General features: G+C 41.0%; 1 protein-coding gene across 1 annotated transcript; it reads right to left on the bottom strand.

Annotated features, from left to right (window-relative positions):
- Positions 1-2190: 2190 nt before the first annotated feature.
- Positions 2191-18315, bottom strand: pcsk1 (proprotein convertase subtilisin/kexin type 1). Its single transcript, XM_067244406.1, has 14 exons — positions 18089-18315; positions 16375-16479; positions 16043-16165; positions 11831-11977; positions 10794-10870; positions 9298-9386; positions 8626-8798; positions 7938-8150; positions 7535-7635; positions 7140-7373; positions 5020-5177; positions 4262-4395; positions 3090-3251; positions 2191-2586 (listed from the first exon to the last, which is right to left on the bottom strand). The coding sequence occupies exons 1-14, from the start codon at positions 18272-18274 to the stop codon at positions 2191-2193; spliced, it is 2298 nt and encodes a 765-aa protein (XP_067100507.1). The 5' UTR covers positions 18275-18315.
- Positions 18316-19289: the final 974 nt, after the last annotated feature.

Raw genomic sequence — 19289 nt, 5'->3', positions numbered from 1 at the left:
TTTTCCAACAACTCAGACACACTCAAGAGGTCACTTTGCAGTTTATTAAGGTAAATCTCATGTTTTACATCCACATAGAAATGGCAACATAGTTCAGCTCTAGTAAATAACTTTGGACAGAAGCATCAATCAAACCCAAACAACAGAACCAAACAAATAAACAACACAATCTACATTTAAAGATGGATAAATTACAGAATGAATGTAAACCTATTTTCCTCTTTCATCTCAGTCTTCACCTTATTGAGGCAGAGAGGTGGGGTTAATATCACCGGGCAGGAAGTCCAGTCCAACCAACATTGGATAAAACAGATGGATTATCAATTTAGGGGAGGGACTCTACATAGTGCATCTCTTAGTACACCTATTACAGTTCCTACTGTAACATTGTCATAAGCATTACATTAGCATTTATAAAGGCTTCAGTTACCAGAGTTTGTGGAGTTAGACCATAAGTAGAGCAAATTTTAATGCCAAGGTGGTTTAAGGAATGTTAGTTTTATAGCCCCACACCAAAGTGATACTGGGAGACCTTCAAACTGGCCACTTTGTAAAAGAAACAAATCATCTACACTCAAGTTTTCATTAAATTAAACATAACTATGTAGTGGTGTTATTGACGGATAGTTAATAATAAATAGCTACAACAGCAACATCATGTTAGGCCTGTTTCACACCCGCCTAAACACAGAAAAGCTTTTGGATTTGTTTTGTGGCAGTGTTTCTTTGTATGTATAATTTCTTAAAGTTGTAATAATCACAGCACATAATTGTATTGTCTTAAATATGACATTAAATAAGGTTCAATAAATTAATCACGGGATATGTATATATTTGATATATTTGATATAATATGAATAATTTATAGAAAATTCCAAAATATTTATATATTTGATGCAGCATTATATACTTTCACGTAGAAAAAATAATCAAATTGCACATGTCCAGGATTGATTGTGAAGTCTGGTTGCAGGATTGTGTTTCTCTTTTGTTTTTGAATGATTAAATTTTTCCTTTAATTAATTAATTTTAATAAAAAGCCAAAAGACTATTCATCATTTTTCTCAAATAGCATGTGTTACTTTGTACTTTAAAGAACAAGTCTTAAGTATTTGTACCACTAATACTTTCAGGAGAACACAATGAAGGGCTGCAGCTAGTTCTCAAACTCTCCAATACTTTGTTGACACCCTGAGAATAATATACCATTTGTCAACAACTGCGAGTTTCAACTTTGAAAAGGAACTGGTATATAGAGGCCTATTTAATGTTACACTTGTAACGCTGGCCCTGCTAAACATTATACTATTGTCATGTGCCCAAATCTTAACTTGTGTAAAACAAGTTTTAATTTGACTCTCAAGTATGAAAGTTAGTAAGATCAAAGTAAGCATGTCCACCCTTGCACCAAAATAAATATAGACATTGACATGTCCCAACAGAGAAACAATAATAGTATTGAGTTTGTGAGAGGATTTCAGGTCATGTATCTTTCAAATAATATTACAATCATTGTCTTTGTATAATATGTAGATTATATAGCTACAAGTACAGAACTATATTTTAAAATGGCATGCTCAAGCAGAAAGTGAAAAACGGAAGAAAAGGAAACAGAAAGAAAAATAGGCTGGAAAGCTGCTATTTCTTGTTATGCAGCATATTTTGGAACAGAATTACAAAACTAAAGTTTTCTTTTACTTTCCCTCACTCCTACTCACTTTCTCTTTCTCCACACTTCATCTCTGCCCAGTTTTGCCTCCATCACATTCAGCTCAGAGTTGGTCAATTTACAGCACACAGGGCCACAGCCTACGGTACAGCCCATTGCCTTTGGTCATGCCTGGCACTAACTCAGCTGATGGATGAACCAGCTAATAATAGTATTTTATGCATGGATCACAATTTAGTTATAATATCATAACAATTTAATTAATAACACTTAAACAATAAGCAGCCAGTGGAGTATAGAGCAGTCATAAGATATGCCATAATTTTACTCCATAGTACCATTTATGCTTATGATATGTAATCTTATATGATTGAATTTGAACTGAACTTCATCAAATAGATTTGTGCCTGACTGGACAGTGCCTTCCAGGATCCTCATCACCCACCCCTCTATTTTACCTCAATCCCTTCCTCCCTGTCTGCCTCAGTTCCTCCCCCACCCCCCGCCCTCTCCTTCCCACCTCACTGGCTGTCATCTCCCAGCATGTCGAACAGGGCCTGCAGCAGCCGGTCATCTCTGTGCCTGTAGGGCTTGGTGCTGTAGAAGCCATCACTGTAGTCGCTGTACAGGCTGTCCTCTTTCCCCCGGTACTGGTTGATCCTATCCAGGGCCTGGTACAGCTTCTGTGGGGGAAGACGCTGGTAGTGGCTCCCCCAGGAGGACAGGGGTTTTGCTGGGGATGTGGGCAGGGAGGCCGGGGTCTGCCGGTTGAAGGCCGTTTGGAGAAGACGCAGCAGAGCGAGGGAGGGGGACAGGGGAGAGGTGGAGGGCGGCTCTTTCCCTGGGTTTGTGGGAAGTGAGACCTTGGCAGGACTCGGCGGGGTCTTCTGGGGTGGGGTCTTCTCTTTGGGAAGCTCCTGTTTGATTGGATGGGAGAGATGTGATAAGAGGCAGACGTTTACAACAAGGCCATATTTGTTGTTGGGGGCTGAATCTTCTGGCTGAATCCTCTATATTCTACTGTAACAAAGTTATTCACTTTTGCATAGACACTCTCATCTCATCATAAGCCTTATTATGATCACAAGGATTAGCACTGACATGTAATTTAATTAGGTGTAAAGTTAGAATAGAATACAAAACATTATCTTTAAATAAAGTAAAACTGACAGTCATTGCTGTTTTACTGTAGATCTCCCTCTGTACATATAACTCTGCTATCTCATCAGTAAAATGTCCTTCTTTATACATCAATATCTATTTCATGCCATATTCATACATATCTATATGATGCCATACCTGTTGTATCATGTGTGTGACACCTGTCTCATGTCTAATGTACTATACATCCCAACCGTAACCGCTGCCCCTATCTCAACACTGTCTCAACACTGTCTCCATGGCAGTGAGCTTATTGTACCTCCATCATGTCATCCATATGTTCCACTCCACGCCGGTCGTTCTGCACGGCGTTGTAGGGAACGTACACCCTGGGTTCCTTCATGTGCTCCGGTTTCTCTGAGGTCCCGTGGAGAATCAGCTTCCAGCTCAAGATCTGACCCTCGTTTTCCATCCGCCCTGACTGAGCGACAAACAGAACAAAAGCGTCAGCAGGGAGGGATAAATGAGGAAAGGGAAGGATGGTGGACCGGACAACAAAGACAGCCCGAGAACACAGATCTTCCAGTATCTTTTGTAATTACCTTCAAATTCAAATCTTACATCTTAAAGACCCACTGCAGCTATTTTTAAGCTGACTGGTAATATTCCAAAGCTGAAAATGGTATTGCGCAGCCATTCGACTCAAACGTCAATGCATATGCATTTTGAAAGGTGAATTAAATGTCCTTAGCTTTTCTTAGCTCCCATGTGCTGTGAGGGAGGTTTTTGAATAAATTAACTATATGTGATGTTTGTTTGTTGTGAAATATACAATGTTGTATAATAAGATACAATGAAAATAATAACATGAAAATTGTATAATGTGTATAATGACAAATATGCTTGTATGAGTATCAACAGTATCAGCAGTAACAGTATCAATCATTTAGATTATTTATACAAAAGGTATTAGTTAATAATAACTGGACTGCCATGCTGGAATAGCTTATGTGTGTGACACTTATGTGTGTGACCATCATGGTCTAATCACGTGTTTCATTTATTCTTTACTTCCTTTCAGTCTTGACTCATCAATTTCCTGGGGGCAGTGTTTGTTCAATAAGGGCTAATGTCCAGGTCCTTCATCCCATTAACATGTCAATGTGAAGAGAAAGCCCTGCTCTAATTTGTCCTGTTGACGCTAGTAACCAAACTGATCAAACAACCTTCATTTCGAAGATTTAAGACTCTTAATGACTTTGCCATGCTTATTATCAAGATGTAATTAGAATCCACAGGTTGCATAATTTGGGCCTATCTAAAGTTCAGCTGTGGCTTAGGGAAAGTTATGTGTGTATGTCTAACCGGAAAACCTGCAATGGTAAACATGCTTGTAGTGGGTTCATAGATTTGAGGGGCGCCCTGAGTTTTGTACAGTAAATGCAATTAATCTTTGGCACAAACCAAAAGGCTTCAATCCCTCTGACTTACCGTGTCTGTGATCTTGAGAGTCCATGTTCCAGTGGGATCCTCACCCCAGGTGTGGACGGACATGAAGTCCCAGTTCCTGAAACCGTTGGAGGAAATGTCCCTCTCTCTCTCAGCCAGAAGTACCGTGCTAGTGCCTGATGGGAAAAAAGAAGGGGCAGATGGTTAAGAATAAGTCAGTAAAACACATACGGAAACATTTGGAACAAGCGGACCGCACCTGGGTCGTCTAATGCTCTGGGGTACTTTTTTGTAATTATAACTTTTTCTTCAACACAATTTATCTGGAAGTTGATGAGACCGGCTCAACCATGTGAGTGTGATAATTTGGCTGGCCCCTTTCAACCAATCAGGTTCCAGATGGTACAAACGGGGGTTGTGTGAAAAGAAGTGAGGAACTATTCAGAGATAAAGACAATCTAAATTCTTGAAACTGAGATGGAAGAACGCAGATGTAGAGTAGATTAAGATTTATGGTGAAGCTCAACATCTCCCACGTAAAGTATGTCTAGAACCGCTTGCGAGAATTGATCAGTAGCTGTCAGTGCATCTTAGTCTGGGGTCTAAAGAGCACCTGAGCAATGCAAAGCCAGGTCCAATGACCTCGGATGTAGTTTGGAGGGATAGCGGCAGGAACGTATAGTACCTTAGGTATGTACTGTCCTCACATTATTTCTATATTGTAAAACTTCTGTCAATGTGAAACCAATAAGATTGATATGCCAAACCACCAAAAATGTTGTGTATAAATGTTTACTAACCTGACGGGGACATAAGCGTGATATGCAAGTCTCCTCTTCGGGTGTACTCAATACTGGCCTCCACTTGCACATGCTCCAGTGACAGAACAGCATTCTCCTGCCCTACACACGCCTTGGTGGGAATTTCTATGGTGATTTCCCCTGCTGCTTTCAATGCCCTGTGGGAACATCAAGAAAACAGCAAATGAGCTCCTTAAGAAGAAACAGAGAACCGGCATTTAACTACCGACATGACACATTCTTTGATAAATGTGAGAGGAACTATGTCCAATACAAAGCTTGTTCTTCTTGTCTTTTTCGAAAACATCAATCTCAGCATTAAAAAAATTCTGATTATTTGAGTATAGTAATACATTGCTGTGAAGAATTGAATTGTTTCTTATTATTTACCATAGTAATGCAGTTAGTATGATTCTACCACTGGGTAGGTATTGGCCTGAGAATATGTTTTTCTTAGTTTGGTATGTGGACACATGTCAAAGGTCAACTCCCCATTAGAAACAAAGCAACATTTGGGCACCAGATTATGAGAATACTGGAAACCAAGCTTTAATGACCATTCCAGATTCATGTTTACGGTACAGCACAGCATAAGAGTCCTTTGTTCCTCTTAGTATGTTATTTGTCATGTGTGCAACCGATGCTCACTAACAGTGATTGTCTGCTGATAAACTATCTATATCAAACCTTTTAATTGTGTATCTACATTCGTCCTCGGCTAAATCTTCTTCAGATTCATCACTACATGGCCCTTACTGGGATGGTTAGTCACTACACTGGTGTTCATTCTAAATGTTCCCCAATTCTTGGACAATAGCCAGCTACCAGTGCTGCACTGATCTGAATGTTGAGAGGGGTGCATACCTTCACCCATTTTAACATCTTAAAGAAGAGAGTGAGGGGAATTTACTCCTGCTGCCATAGGAAGACATACATGGTGAGACTACACCCCCAGGCCATACTCGCAGCCTTAATAGTGTACTGCACCAGTGGCTTGCATTTGCTTTGGTGTGTTTTGCAATGACTGGATGGCTTGTTACATCTTGACTTTTAATTCACCCGTTGCTCTTCCCAAGTTGTCTTCTCATTCAAGTTGCCCAATGTTAGTTACTTTTTAGACTGTGTGACACAGTTGAGGGGTCATTGACAGATTGTCATCTTTTGATTGAGGTGACTATTTTTGCTGTTGTTGACCTGGATTTGACTTCACTACAAGATAACCTTTCTGGTCGTAATATTTTCTGTCTTTCTGTCTTTGTGGCATTATTACCCACTCAGACTCTTTTTCTCAATAATAAAAGTTAGTTTAAGAGGAGCACTTGGACGGGTGGACCCAATCCTTATTACGAAACCTTTATCAAGTATGTAGTTTGCATACACACAACTTTAGTATGACGCAAGTATACATTTATTTAGATGGTCCACCATAATTCTCTCAGAATCAACGTTAATCCCTTGTCTATTAAATCCACACATGAATGGAGGGATTACTCTAACCAAGCTGTCAGAGGAGGATGGGGACTAAAGTAAGTCGAAGGGGAGATAGGAAACAAAATCTAAGGGATTACACAGTGCTGGCTTGCTGATGTCTAAGGTAACAGGGGTGTCGATACCACCAAGTCACTAAATCCCAACAACCAGGAGGACAGTTGTAAAGCCCTGTTTATGCCCTGTTTTGTATTAACTTGGGTCACCAGCTAGCATTAGCATGACGGGTAAAATGGAGGTCATTTAGAGGGATATGTTGCAGGACTGCAGAATCTGCCAAAATAGTGCCTGGCAGCATTTCCGGAGGCTTTTAATCTGCAGTGGAGGTAAACAAAACAGCTGTTTGGATCCACGGAAGATAGAGGAGGGAAGATTGCTTCCTCCACAGAGGGCTTTGTACAGGGATGATGTTGTGGCAGTCGCTTTCTCTCTCTCAGACACAAACAAACACAATTTATATTTGTCATCTCAGATTTTCATGACACGCTATAGCTGATTTGTTGCTTTACCAGAAATACCAAAGCATTGGGATATTTCAAGATCAAGAATCAAACTAAAAACAATATCAGGCATGTACTATGTTTATCCATGAACTATTCACAAAAATAGACATTTAAAGAAAGCTACTCTACCTAGGCTGGAAAGCTTCATCTCTGACGATACATTGCTTTTTTTCAGGGACGTGTTTCCAGGTGGCTGGGTCTGCCAGGTCCACAAGTGTTTTGGCATTGAGCAGGCCAAATCCAAAGCGACTGTTCACCATGAGGCCTGCCCCATTCCTTTTCCAGCCCGGGTTATTGGCAAGCGGGTCAAACTCAGATGTCCACACCACTAAATGCTGCAGGTCTCTCCAGGTAAGCTCTGGGCTGAGAAGGTGAGACAAAACAACCATTGAGCATTTACCAAAGACACGTGAAGTTGAGGGTAACATGGATTTAACATTTTTCCAGCATTATTGATAATTAAGATGGTGAGAGAAAATGTGAGAAGGGTGGTAGAACATTTCTACCAAGAGTTGTCTCCTTACTTCTGCTCAAGTGCCAGGGCAAATATCCCAGCAGCCAGTGGGGCGGAAGCGGATGTTCCGGTGTGTGTCTCGGTACATTCATTATGCAAATCTGCACTTGTCTGCAGAGAAAAAAGGAAAGAAAAGAAATGTACTCATGAATAGATGCTGCCATCAGGTTACACTAACCAAAGTGCTGCCAGAATGTCACATCGCATCGTAAATGAATGTAATGCAATTGAGTAATTATTGCTATGAAAAACGTTGCGTAGCAGAACATGGTATGATGCAAGGCATAAGGCACCATCACACAATATTACATGGTAAGGTCATGTGACATGATATGGTAAGGCACAACATAAAAGCACAACATCCATCACAATATTTCCCATCATCTACACTGCAGTGGTGTAGTGATACTCACTATTCTCTGGTCGGTGTAGTCCCCACTGCTGTAGGCTGTGGCCAGTGTGGAGGAACACTTCTCGGCATACCAGGGTGACAGGCCCTGCTGTGAGGCACTGCTAATGGAGATTGTATAGATGCTATCTGTGTAGCCATCACAGTCGCAGTTGTCCCCTTGACGGCCTCCGTTTCCTGATGCCCACACAAATATCGAGCCCTTCCCTCCACGCCCCTGAAAAAGACGGTGATAAGAAGTTAGTGATACGAGGCTGTGTTGACAGCTCTGTGGTATTATAATGATAAGCTAATGATTTCATACTAGGCAGTAGAATTTACTATTTATCTAGATATCTAGAGTTAGGCAGAGTTACCCAGACAGATCTTTGTTAACCACATTGTGTATGTAACTTGATGCAATGATGAATTATTCTCAGAACCATGGCAACATCCTTAGATTACTTTTACGGTTTACCAAAACGTTTTTTTTTGTGTGGATCAGTTGAGTTATGATTGTGATGGCCATTTGCATTTCCTTTCTTGTGAGGCATTGTACAAAACAAGACTTACCACATCAAACATTGTTTTTAGTTTAATGTCATTATTTAACATAATTACTCATTATCATAGGACTCATAAGTCTACTCATGATGCGTGATGTTCTGTTGATGAAGTCATTAGAAGTCCAGTTATAGTAGCTATAGCGTTACCTTCTGAATGCCATACTCAAAGGCTTTCTGGGCTAGACGACCGGGCCCCTCCACTGTCTTGCCGTCATCGTTGGGCCCCCAGCTGGCGCTGTAGATGTCCACATGGTTTGGGTTGAAACCAATTGAACTGGCCTCGATGGCATCCGTCACAATACCATCCAGCATGCGGATCCCTGGACGGGATTAACCAAATACATTTAGGTCATCTAGCAAACTGCCCAGTGAATTTCATTTAGACCATTCGAAGATTAACCGTGTCATCGCTGTTGCTATGCATGTCTGCTGAAGTGTACTTCTAACCGTTGCATTTTTGACCATCTAGACTTGTGTGAAACAGGTGTTGAATGTTGACCTATCTGATCCTCATCCGCTGATATGATATAATATTCTTTAGAAGATAGGTGGATAGATCGGATTGGGTAAGTGGCCCAATGCAATCACCGGTTCTAAAAGTTATTATGTTAGTAGCCCAAGATGTGTGTCTTACAAATTGTGCAAATACACACCTACTGTATGGACTCAAGGACAGCCACAAACACATGCACACGCACTTTTGTGCACTCATAATGACACAAGAATGCAAGCACACAAACACATTGGCACACAAACACATAAATGTGCACTACATAATCTTGACACACATTTCACAGAGCAAAATGCTAAATGTCATACCTCCAACCTTGGAATTGTAAGCTACTCCAACCCCACATTTGTTGTTGTCTGCTTGCATGGCAATCTCACCAGCACACCTGGTCCCATGCCTGAGAAAATACAGAATGACAAAATGTTTCATAGAAGACAAAACCGCCTTTGTTTTAGACGAGTCGTGACCACTTTTGGTGTGACTACAAAATACCCTTCATTCATTGAACTTCGACTTCCAAAAAACCCCAAAACAGTTTAAATACATAAATAAATAAAAAGACAGAATCTCATTATTGTTTAAGCTTAAAGCTTAAGTTTAAGTGTCATCTAAACAGATTGTTTCCTCTGTATAACCTTTGGAATCATACGCACTCAACATGATTGGTTGTTTGTTTGATTACGTAACAGTGTCTCCTAATTATTATGTTTGTCATCATGAGAATGGACGGCAGGCCATTCGGCCTGGCAGTCCTACTGGCAGTGTCTCAATTATACAAGAGAACCAGTGAACATGGATAACAATAGAGTTTGCTGACAAGAGTGGGGAGGTGGTTGCATGACTTGTGTTTAGCTAACCCCACAATTGGCATAGAGTGAGTCATCATTCCCAGGTATTGTCTGACAGACAAACAGAGAAGTGGGACGAGAGAGAGAACGAGAATTAAAACCTCAGTAAGCGTTTTTCCATTAAGGATGTGACAGTAGAGTGATGGATGTGGTGGTCATTTGAAGATTTTCACATAACTATTTCACACATGAAGTTAAAAAAACGCATTGGACTCCAATGAATGGAGCCAAATCTTTCATTGCTCCAACTTAAACTCCTCAAACTCCTATTGCTTTTTCCACAATTTTGCGTAGTGTCCAGTGTTTTGGGTGAAACCTTTAAGCAAGGCTCCCACAATTATGGAAACAAAATACAAAACCCAAATGTCGTTCTGGTCTATAGCCCAAAAGCCGCCACAGCAAATGTTAGGTTCAATATGGCACTCTAACACACAAACAAATACTGTAGCATGAAATAGCAAAAGCGACATACAAAAGTATCTCTTATACTGTATGTGGCCATTAACACACACGAAAACGTATGGGAGATTTCATGAGTTCAGCTTGGTTGTCAACATCCCAGTCAATCCTTTCAATTAAGTTATGCAATCAGAGAGTACTGTGACTGGGTAGTGGATTATGGTACATTTTATGTGACCATACCCATAAAAAAATGCATGTTTGCTTTTATCATACTGGTATGTTGCGACAGATATTACAGTGTCTAGACATAATGTAATGTGTTTATAATCCCTGTTCCAGGAAGTCTAATACACAATTAAGTTGCTTTAGACCTAGTTTGAGCATTGAAGATGAAACCATGATACCAAAAATACATTTTCAAGTTTGTTAAAAAATATCTACTCATAGAGAATATTTTTAACTTTAAGCAAAAGCCACGGTTACATGTGTTACATGTGTTTTTACATGACTAATCATAGTTTGAATTAAAATGTAGAAAGGAAGCTTCAACATACTTGTTCTCATTAGTGGAGTCATATCTGGGGAATGGGTCGGGGTCATTGTCATTGAAATCATAGCTGGCTGCTGCATCCTTTAGAAGAAAAAGAATGAAAAAAGGAACACTCAATGTCGTACACTCTGGTCAACAAGGACACACTACTGTCACTGTGATAGACAATGTGTGACAGTGTGACTTGTGTTCATGTTTTACATTTCAAAATATGCTGAACTGACTTTAAACATCAACCATAGAATTTTTTTGCGTCATTTTAATGATGTGCAAATGGACACCAAGTGCCTTAACGAATGGCGGTGCCTGTCTCGCCAGATCGCCCCATTGATTAATTACATTCTCATTAAGTAGCACAGGAGCTGATTCCAGCCATTATGCTGTTACACATCCTTTCACATCCGCTCTCAATTTCTCTTCCTTTGAATCTGATTTATCTCTCCCTTTCTCCCTCTTTCGCTCCCTCTTTCTCTCCTTCTTTCTTTCTTTCTTTCTTTCTATCTCTCTATCTCTCTCTCTCTGTTGCCCATTTACTCTCTCTCTTGGTGTCTCTCCACATTATCTTGTAGCTGGTCAACGCAAGCTTTACTGTGTTAGAAAAAACTCTACCACCAAAGCACAGATGTATCATTTATGGAGTTCCGCTTGGTAGATTCAAGTGTTTTATTTCCTAAATCCATTGTTTTCTAAAGGCTAACACAGCTTGACAATTCATATGTCAATTATGGTAAACACCACACACTATTAAACACTGAATTTGCCAACATTGAGCATCCTTATCATATTTACATGCAGTTCTATGGTTAAGGGCTAAACAAATTTAATTGGATTTGATGATCATAAAACCTTTATAAAATAATAAGACTGAACTGTAAATTAGTGTCCCACTGTAAACCAATGAACTCTGTGCATGTAAGCGTTCTTATGCATGAGCAATGCCACATATAATGGGTCTTTATGAATCGCCTTGTGAGGTGTCATCAGTGTTGCTATAGAGACGCTCTGCCTCAGTGACGGCCGTCGCCATGGAAACCCTCTTACGTAGTTAGGGTAGATGTCGGTGTGGTTCCACTCCAGGCCGTCGTCCAGAACGGTGATGACCACACCTTTTCCCGTGATGCCTTTCTTCCACACGGGAATCACGTGCAGGTCCAGTTTGGGGAGGGAGGACGAGGTCCTGGTGTCTTGCTTGAAGGGGGACACACAGAGAAAGACGAGAGACACAAAGATGATCATTAAAGGAAGGATGGGTAGAGCAGAGCAGAAAGAGGAAGAAGGAGATCAACTGTACAGTTGTGTCGTAGATCACACCTGTGTAAATAAGGCTTCTGGAGGCGGGGGGGGGGGGGGGGGGGGAGATTGATGTTGATTTTGTTGCGGTAGTTGAGATTTGTTTTAAGTGAAATGGAAAAATACTTAACCAGGGGTATAATACCTACGGGTGAATCATTGACATGAACGAAAGTTATTAATGTTAATTATTCATCGATGATTGATTATTATGATTATTAAGCCCTGTTGAATCGGTCTGTGCAGAATTAGGAATACATAAATAAATCTAAGAACGGCTGGGCAGTTGCATCTGGATTTTTCATGACGTGAGTTCAGCTATTCTGATAAAGTTACTTAACTCATTAAAATGACAATACATCTCGAGACATGACATCAAAATCACGCATATTCACCGTAACATACAGCTGACATGAGCCTACTAACTCAGGTGCTCGTAACAAATGGATGCTAGCCATCGAACGAGATGAAGATCTGATACCACAGCTTAGACCTAGTAATTCAACTAAACTGCTTGGGTGAATATCAAGTATCGCAGTTTCCACTGAAAAACAGAATAGACAAAGGTCAGTCTAAGACGCAACGCCATCTCACACTAATACAAACTGTCAGCCCCCCCCCCCCCCCCCCCCCCCATTGACCTATGGTGATAATTCATTATCAGCTTGTTGTTCTTTGTCCACATCCAGTTCACTCTCCTAGCCACTTCTGGTGGGAGAAAGCAAAGCTAGACCCTCTGTCACTCCAACGCATTATCACTGTGGCTATCACTGTCTTTTCAGTATTTCCCTTTAAAGTGTGCATGTGTGTGTGTGTGTGTATGTATGTCTACAGTATGTGGGTGCGTGTGGCAACCAAGCAGGTGATAATTGGATAATCAGTAGGGAGAGTGCACAGGGCCACACTAGCGATATTGCCTGGGGAATAAAATGATTCATAGGAGGAGACAAACGCTGAAAATAAACATCAAGTCGGTGAGAGGGCTCCTCTTGGCTGACTGTCTGTCTGTCTAGATGGCTATATGTATGTATTTATGTCTGTCTGTCTGTCTCTCTGTCTGTCCGTACATGCAGCTATTCCCCATCTTGAACATCCCTGTCTCTCTCTCTCCTCCTCCTCCTCCTTCCCCTCTGGCTTTAGCAGACATCCTCCCTTTTCACCATCATAGGGCTGCTGGCTATCTTGATGGATGACTCATCTGTTGAACAGCACATACGCTGTGGGTTCTCCATAGCCCTTCATGGATAGATTTCGGTTTGACACACACAGACATCCAGAGAGTCTACAAATACGACTGCTTCAAGCAAACACTCGAGAAGAGTGTTTAAACACCAACGGACACAAAAAGAGCTCTCGACACCAACGACACAAACCAAATGATTAGCACATTGTCACAGACATGATTTGGTAGGAGCTCGAACACAACATAAGCACAAACACTTTCACACAGAAAACACAGCCCTGGGGGTGGGCACTGTGAGTCACCTCTCTGATTGCATTATCAGACAGTCAGCTACTCCTGAGACACTCAATCTGCCGGCATTCTCCATTCCTCCCTCCACCCATGTTCAGCTCCCTCCCTCCTTCTCTCTATCCTATCACATCTTTCTACATCACTGCCTTCTGCCCTCTCCCCCCTCCCTTTTCTTCATCCCTGCTATCCTTTATTACCTCCTTCCTCGTCTCGACGTCATTGCCTCCATCCCTCCCTTTTCCCACGCACTCCTCCCCCCATTCTCGCACCATCTATCTCTGCAAAGCTCCCCACTGTTATTTTTTGCCACCCCTCTTCTCTCTCTCTCTCTCTCTCTCTCTCTCTCTCCTTTTCTGTCCTTTCTTTAATCCTCCCACACACACTGCTTCACATCTTTCTTGCTTCCTCTGTCTCTTCCACTCTCTCCTTCCCGATCTCTCGCATCTTTTCCTTGACCATCCTACATATCCTGCCTTCTCTCCAAGACCCTCCTGCTTCTCTCTCTCTTTCTCGGTCGCTCTCTCCCACTGTCTTTCACCCCCCCCCCCATTCCAAATATCAATATCTTGTCCCTGTCATCCCATTTCAATATCCTTCCATGGTTCTCGTCATTTCCCTTCTTATCACCACCGTCTGAGAAGAGAGCCCATCAAATGAGTGGAAGTGCCACAAACCACGCCATTGTACGTAGTTTACCGATGTCATCCAGTTTATTTTTGTTACTAATGACAACAGAGCGGTAGCCATTTTGATCTACATAATCATGTTTGCAACATTTTGTCATTTAACTTATTAGAATAGAACAGAATATTTACAAATTCACATTTTCTAAAAGAGAGTATTTTTTGGGTTGAACGAAAGCAGGACATAATCTAGTCATATTTTTATGGATGCCTTACTGGCCTGTTGGCCAAACAGTGTGCTGGAAGAAGCACACTGTTTCCCTTTTAGTGATAACTAGTGGCACGGTGTGTAAATACAATAAGCGGGACTTGATGACCAATTCAACTAGGATCATCAGTTCAGACAGATGAAAAGGATTCATCTCATCTATTTTCTTATTTTCCCTGAGAGTGACTCAGATTTTTCAGTAGTGCATGCAGGCTGAATAAAGCTGAGGGGATAATATATATATTTACTCAATGACGCACATACACCAGTTACAGTATACACACACCCTGTCTTCATGAGATGACAGGCGGAAGCCCTGCTGAAATGGAAAAATAATAAATAGATGACAAATAATGACTCAATATGATCAAATACTTCTAACCAACTATCACAAAATGTTCTCTCCACACTCATGATAATTTCTTGGTCGACGAGCAAATAGCATTAACCCCAAATAACAAACATTTTGTCAAAATACTATAAAAGCTGACCTGTGATGATACTCTGTGAATGCCAAATGATTTGGAGAATGACAGGACAGAGCCATTTCAAAATAATTCCAATTCATTAGGCTTAATGGAACCAATATAAACCCAGTACAGATTGTGAAGTGACAAAGTTAGCTCATTTGACAGAGACGCTTTTACAGCTGATGCTTGACTAAATAACCCACAGTGGCTCAACCTAAATTGCTTTGTCAGTGATACGTAAACCTCAGTTCTGATGTGAGAAATCATGAGAGGACTAAACTTCATTGAAATACATTCGGAATTCATTAAAAGTAGTAACGATAGCTCGGCTTAATCCCACACACAGGACAATATTGATGTGTCAGTGATGGATCAGTGATGGAACCACAGCTGTCGCAATCCACTGTCTTGCACCAGCTTGGCCTGAATGGACCAAAATGGCCATTGTGTTCTGGCAAAGTGGGTATTAATGTGCAAATGTCTATTTGATTGTATTAGATTAGAATGTGGGAGTTCAGTTGCCTTACAATCTCTGATTAGGCTGAATTTTCTATCAAGCAAATGGCTCTTTTGGAGATACATGTTTATTGGTATTAGGTATTTGACTCACACATATTTTTGCCACGCATGATCCTGTGTTTAGTACATTCTCTGTGGCAAGTGGCAACATAACAAAAACACCCAAACCCTGGTAATACATGCACACTCTCGCTACACAAGGCGCTTTTAAAGGCTTGGTGAAGGAACAGACATCTTCTACACGCTCAGCGCCATGGAGCTGTCCGTTCCTATCAGTGCTGAATCCCAAGAGACAGGCAGTCTGTATACAACAGGCCACACAGGCAGGACCAGACACCAGCCGGAAATTACATGAAAAGTGTGTGCGTGAGCCAATGTTTGTCAATGTGTTCAAAGGGGTGGGGGTAGGGTGGTGTTGTATTCGAACGACCAATTTTGAGCTGTACAATTTAGCCATGCTACGATGATAAAGACAAGGTTCAGCTGTGGCACTAATCCCTACAGTAACGTTGGTATACAGTTTAAAAAACAAAAGCAATCATGCAAAATAACATTTCAACATGCTGTTTGTTTGGGATTACTGGTTGCTTTTCATGTTTAGACACCTACCAGATACCACTGCTGGTTCCACATTGGATCATCAAAGAGCTTGTCTGCAGGGCAGTCCTTGCAGCTCCTGAGCGACGCTCGCTTACTGCGACGCTTCTCGTACTGTTGCTCTGCCCATGACACCTACACATGGAATCAAGACATCAGGGCTTTTACTTTGAACCAAAGCATCTCAAACTGGTTTCATCCTGAAAACTGGTGGTTTCCACTGTACTATGAGGTTCCTGTGCTTGATCTACAATGTTTTTTTTAATGACGTATTACATCTCCAAAAGGAACAATTATAGAGGCAAAAATGCAAATATGCAATACAAAGAAACAAAATGGCTCACCCTGTCGTCCTCAGACAACCGTTTGGTGATATGAGGTGCACTTCTTTTCATCCTGCTAGGATGATTTGGGTGTTTGAATAAATAATGGTTTTCTAGGGTCCCAATCTGGAGAAAAGAAGAGTGTGTTAAAGAATATTTGATAAAAACAAAAAACATAGACCAGTCATCCAGTCATCTAGCCCCTACAGTCCGTAACTATTCAATATACAAGGCAGTCAAATGTCAGGCGATAACATAGTTTTGTTTCTTTTCAGTGTTTGTTTCACATCAGTACCGGTACTTGCTACGATTTTTTTGTAATATAACTTCAGAAATTACGTTTGTTTCTTTTAATCACCATTCTAAAAGCTGAGCTTATTTCATTCAACACTTTAGAATATTATCAAGCACATTTCCAAACAAAATGTTCAAATATTTCCATGACTAATATTAAAAAAGATGATCTCTCAGGTGTCAGGTGGGTGAGCGGTTAGGGAATCGGGCTAGTAATCGGAAGGTTGCCGGTTCGATTCCCCACCAGGCCAATGACGTTGTGTCCTTGTGCAAGGCACTTCACCCTACTTGCCTTGGAGAAATGTCCCTGTACTTACTGTAAGTCGCTCTGGATAAGAGCGTCTGCTAAAGGACTAAATGTAAATCTCTACGATGGGTGAACGAGATTTCTTTCATCATGTCTACACCCTTGTAAAGTCAACACCTCTCCATCACTGCATGTCTACCTCTCTCCTTTTAATGAAAACTCTGGTTAATAACTGACTTCCATTGCTTGTGGGCTGCTTGATTCTTGGCAGCATGCTGCACAAAACTTCAGCTTCTTGGTGCATCTGTCATCGCATTGTGTTCATGTTTAACAATGCAGAAAGGAAATATATTGCAAAACACTGTAGTACACACTACAAAAATCGAATAAAATTACACCTTGAACATAACCAAAAAACGCTTGAGTTTCCCCCATAAGTCACAAGAAACATCTGGGGGGGAAAAACTTTGTGAACATGTTGGTGTCACCCTTATCAAACAAAGTTTATAGCTTGAAACATTCTACCAACACAGGGTTCTACCAGGAACTAAATAATGATTTTCAACAGGTTCTTCTGTGTGGTCAACCAAAGAACCCCTTGTGTGCCTGGCATTTGAGTACCAGGAAATTATTCATATATCCGGATATGAGAAATAAAATCCAACAGTCAAACAAACATACAGTACCTCTGTATGTTGTTTACTAAACAGTTCAATATAATCAATGAGTCACGATCAGTCATGTATTTTTGTCACCCTCTCATATCAAAGCCCACACTGTCTATAAATATTTTGAATGAACTCATCCAAGTCTTACGCTGATACTACAAAGCAAATCATTAGATTTGCGATACGGAACTAACTATTTACTATAGATCTAAACAAAAACATTTTGAAAATGGATCATGTTGAATAACAGTTTCCTATCCTACACTATTGCACACAACATGTATTGCTGTTATATTTGGTGTAAGGTTACGTTTATGGAAGACATATATGAATGCATTAGTTTCAACCTAACTCGATGGTTCCCTCAATTCTCTGTGCATTATACAGAGAATTCATAAATATTTCCGAATCGGAGCACACTTTCCTATAGTGTGCCACTTCGTCTGAGATTGAAGAAACATTAAACTGTACGTAACTTCTGTTTTGATCGGGTTTGTAAAGGGGCGTTGGTGTCACGAGAACCAACCTGTCGGACCAAATCGTAGTCCAATTCTCTGGCGATTAACCTGGCAGCGTCGGTTCCTCCTGGAATCTCGACTGCCCATTCGTTGAGGTACTGTCTGTCCCCGAAAGAAGCATCCACGGAATGAACGATGAAGCAGAGAACCGCAAGAGCACAGCTCGTCAACATTGGGCGACATCTCACCTCCATGTCAGAAGAATAGGAGCTAAGAAATTGTGTTCTTGGATAGATGTTCAAGTAAGCAGCACAGACAACAGAAAATGAACCAAAAATGCTGAACTTCAAATGAATGAATCCGTTTTTTTTGCGTTCCCCTTGTTCGCGACTCTCTGAAAATGGTCCGTGAACTGACTTGTTATTGCCTCATTGAAACATCCGTAATCCGTGCAGAGGGCTGAGAAATGTTTACACGTCAAATTACGAAGGTCTCTGACGTCAAATACGAGTGTACCTGGGGTAGGCTCTCTGCTCGAGTCCCGAGAGAGACGTGCGGGTAGGACGCACGCGTAGGAAGGGAGGGGGAGGTGGCTGCATCTAAAAATATCAACTTTTATTCAAACGACTGCAGACTATGATAACGAAAAATTAATTTCTACAATAATAAGACACAGATATGAGCGAAAAAAAGTCACGATAGTCTTTATGAAAATGGAACAAAGAAATCTTAGCCTGAGGACTAACAATTACGCATGTATATCATTCTTCACATTAGGATTCAATTGAAATTCACATTTTAAAATCCACTGCAGTCTCTTTATTTGGTTTTATAGCCTACATGCCGGGTTCCTTGCTATTCCCATTGCTGATGACGCTCCTGCGGATGGAAGTCTACGTCACTGAGTGCCGGATTCAGCACCACAACGACGGACAGCTCCCTAGACGGAGAGCAAGGTTACCTCAAACAAGTGGTTTACAAACTGAGGTTCTGAAAACTGCTCAGATAAAATGCAGGCCAAAAACAGACACGGGTTAGTGTCAAACTCCCATACTCCTTGTAAATGGGACAAAAGCAGTTTTACGAAACAGGATTTTGTATTTATGAGATTATTGTGAAGGTTTCCGAAGGAAGTGTCATGGGAGCAAAATGGCACAATATAATCATAAATGCGCATAAAAGAGTTAATTGGCAGAGCTCATCATAATCAGACGGGACATCAAAGCATGACCCAACAAAAAACCCAAATCTGTTATGTAGATGCTGTTC

Source organism: Osmerus mordax, chromosome 1 (genome assembly GCF_038355195.1).
Source record: "Osmerus mordax isolate fOsmMor3 chromosome 1, fOsmMor3.pri, whole genome shotgun sequence".
NCBI classification, from domain to species: domain Eukaryota; kingdom Metazoa; phylum Chordata; class Actinopteri; order Osmeriformes; family Osmeridae; genus Osmerus; species Osmerus mordax.
The sequence above is the reverse complement of the archived record's forward strand: the minus strand, read 5'-3'. Positions and strand labels throughout refer to the sequence as shown.

Excerpts from the sequence above, each read along its gene's own strand:
- pcsk1 (XM_067244406.1), bottom strand. The coding sequence starts at position 18,274 with ATGGAGGTGAGATGTCGCCCAATGTTGACGAGCTGTGCTCTTGCGGTT. Across the intron at positions 3,252-4,261 it reads CTCTCAAGATCACAGACACG|TCAGGGCGGATGGAAAACGA; the intron begins GTAAGTCAGAGG and ends TTTGTCGCTCAG. Across the intron at positions 2,587-3,089 it reads ATATGGATGACATGATGGAG|GAGCTTCCCAAAGAGAAGAC; the intron begins GTACAATAAGCT and ends CCAATCAAACAG.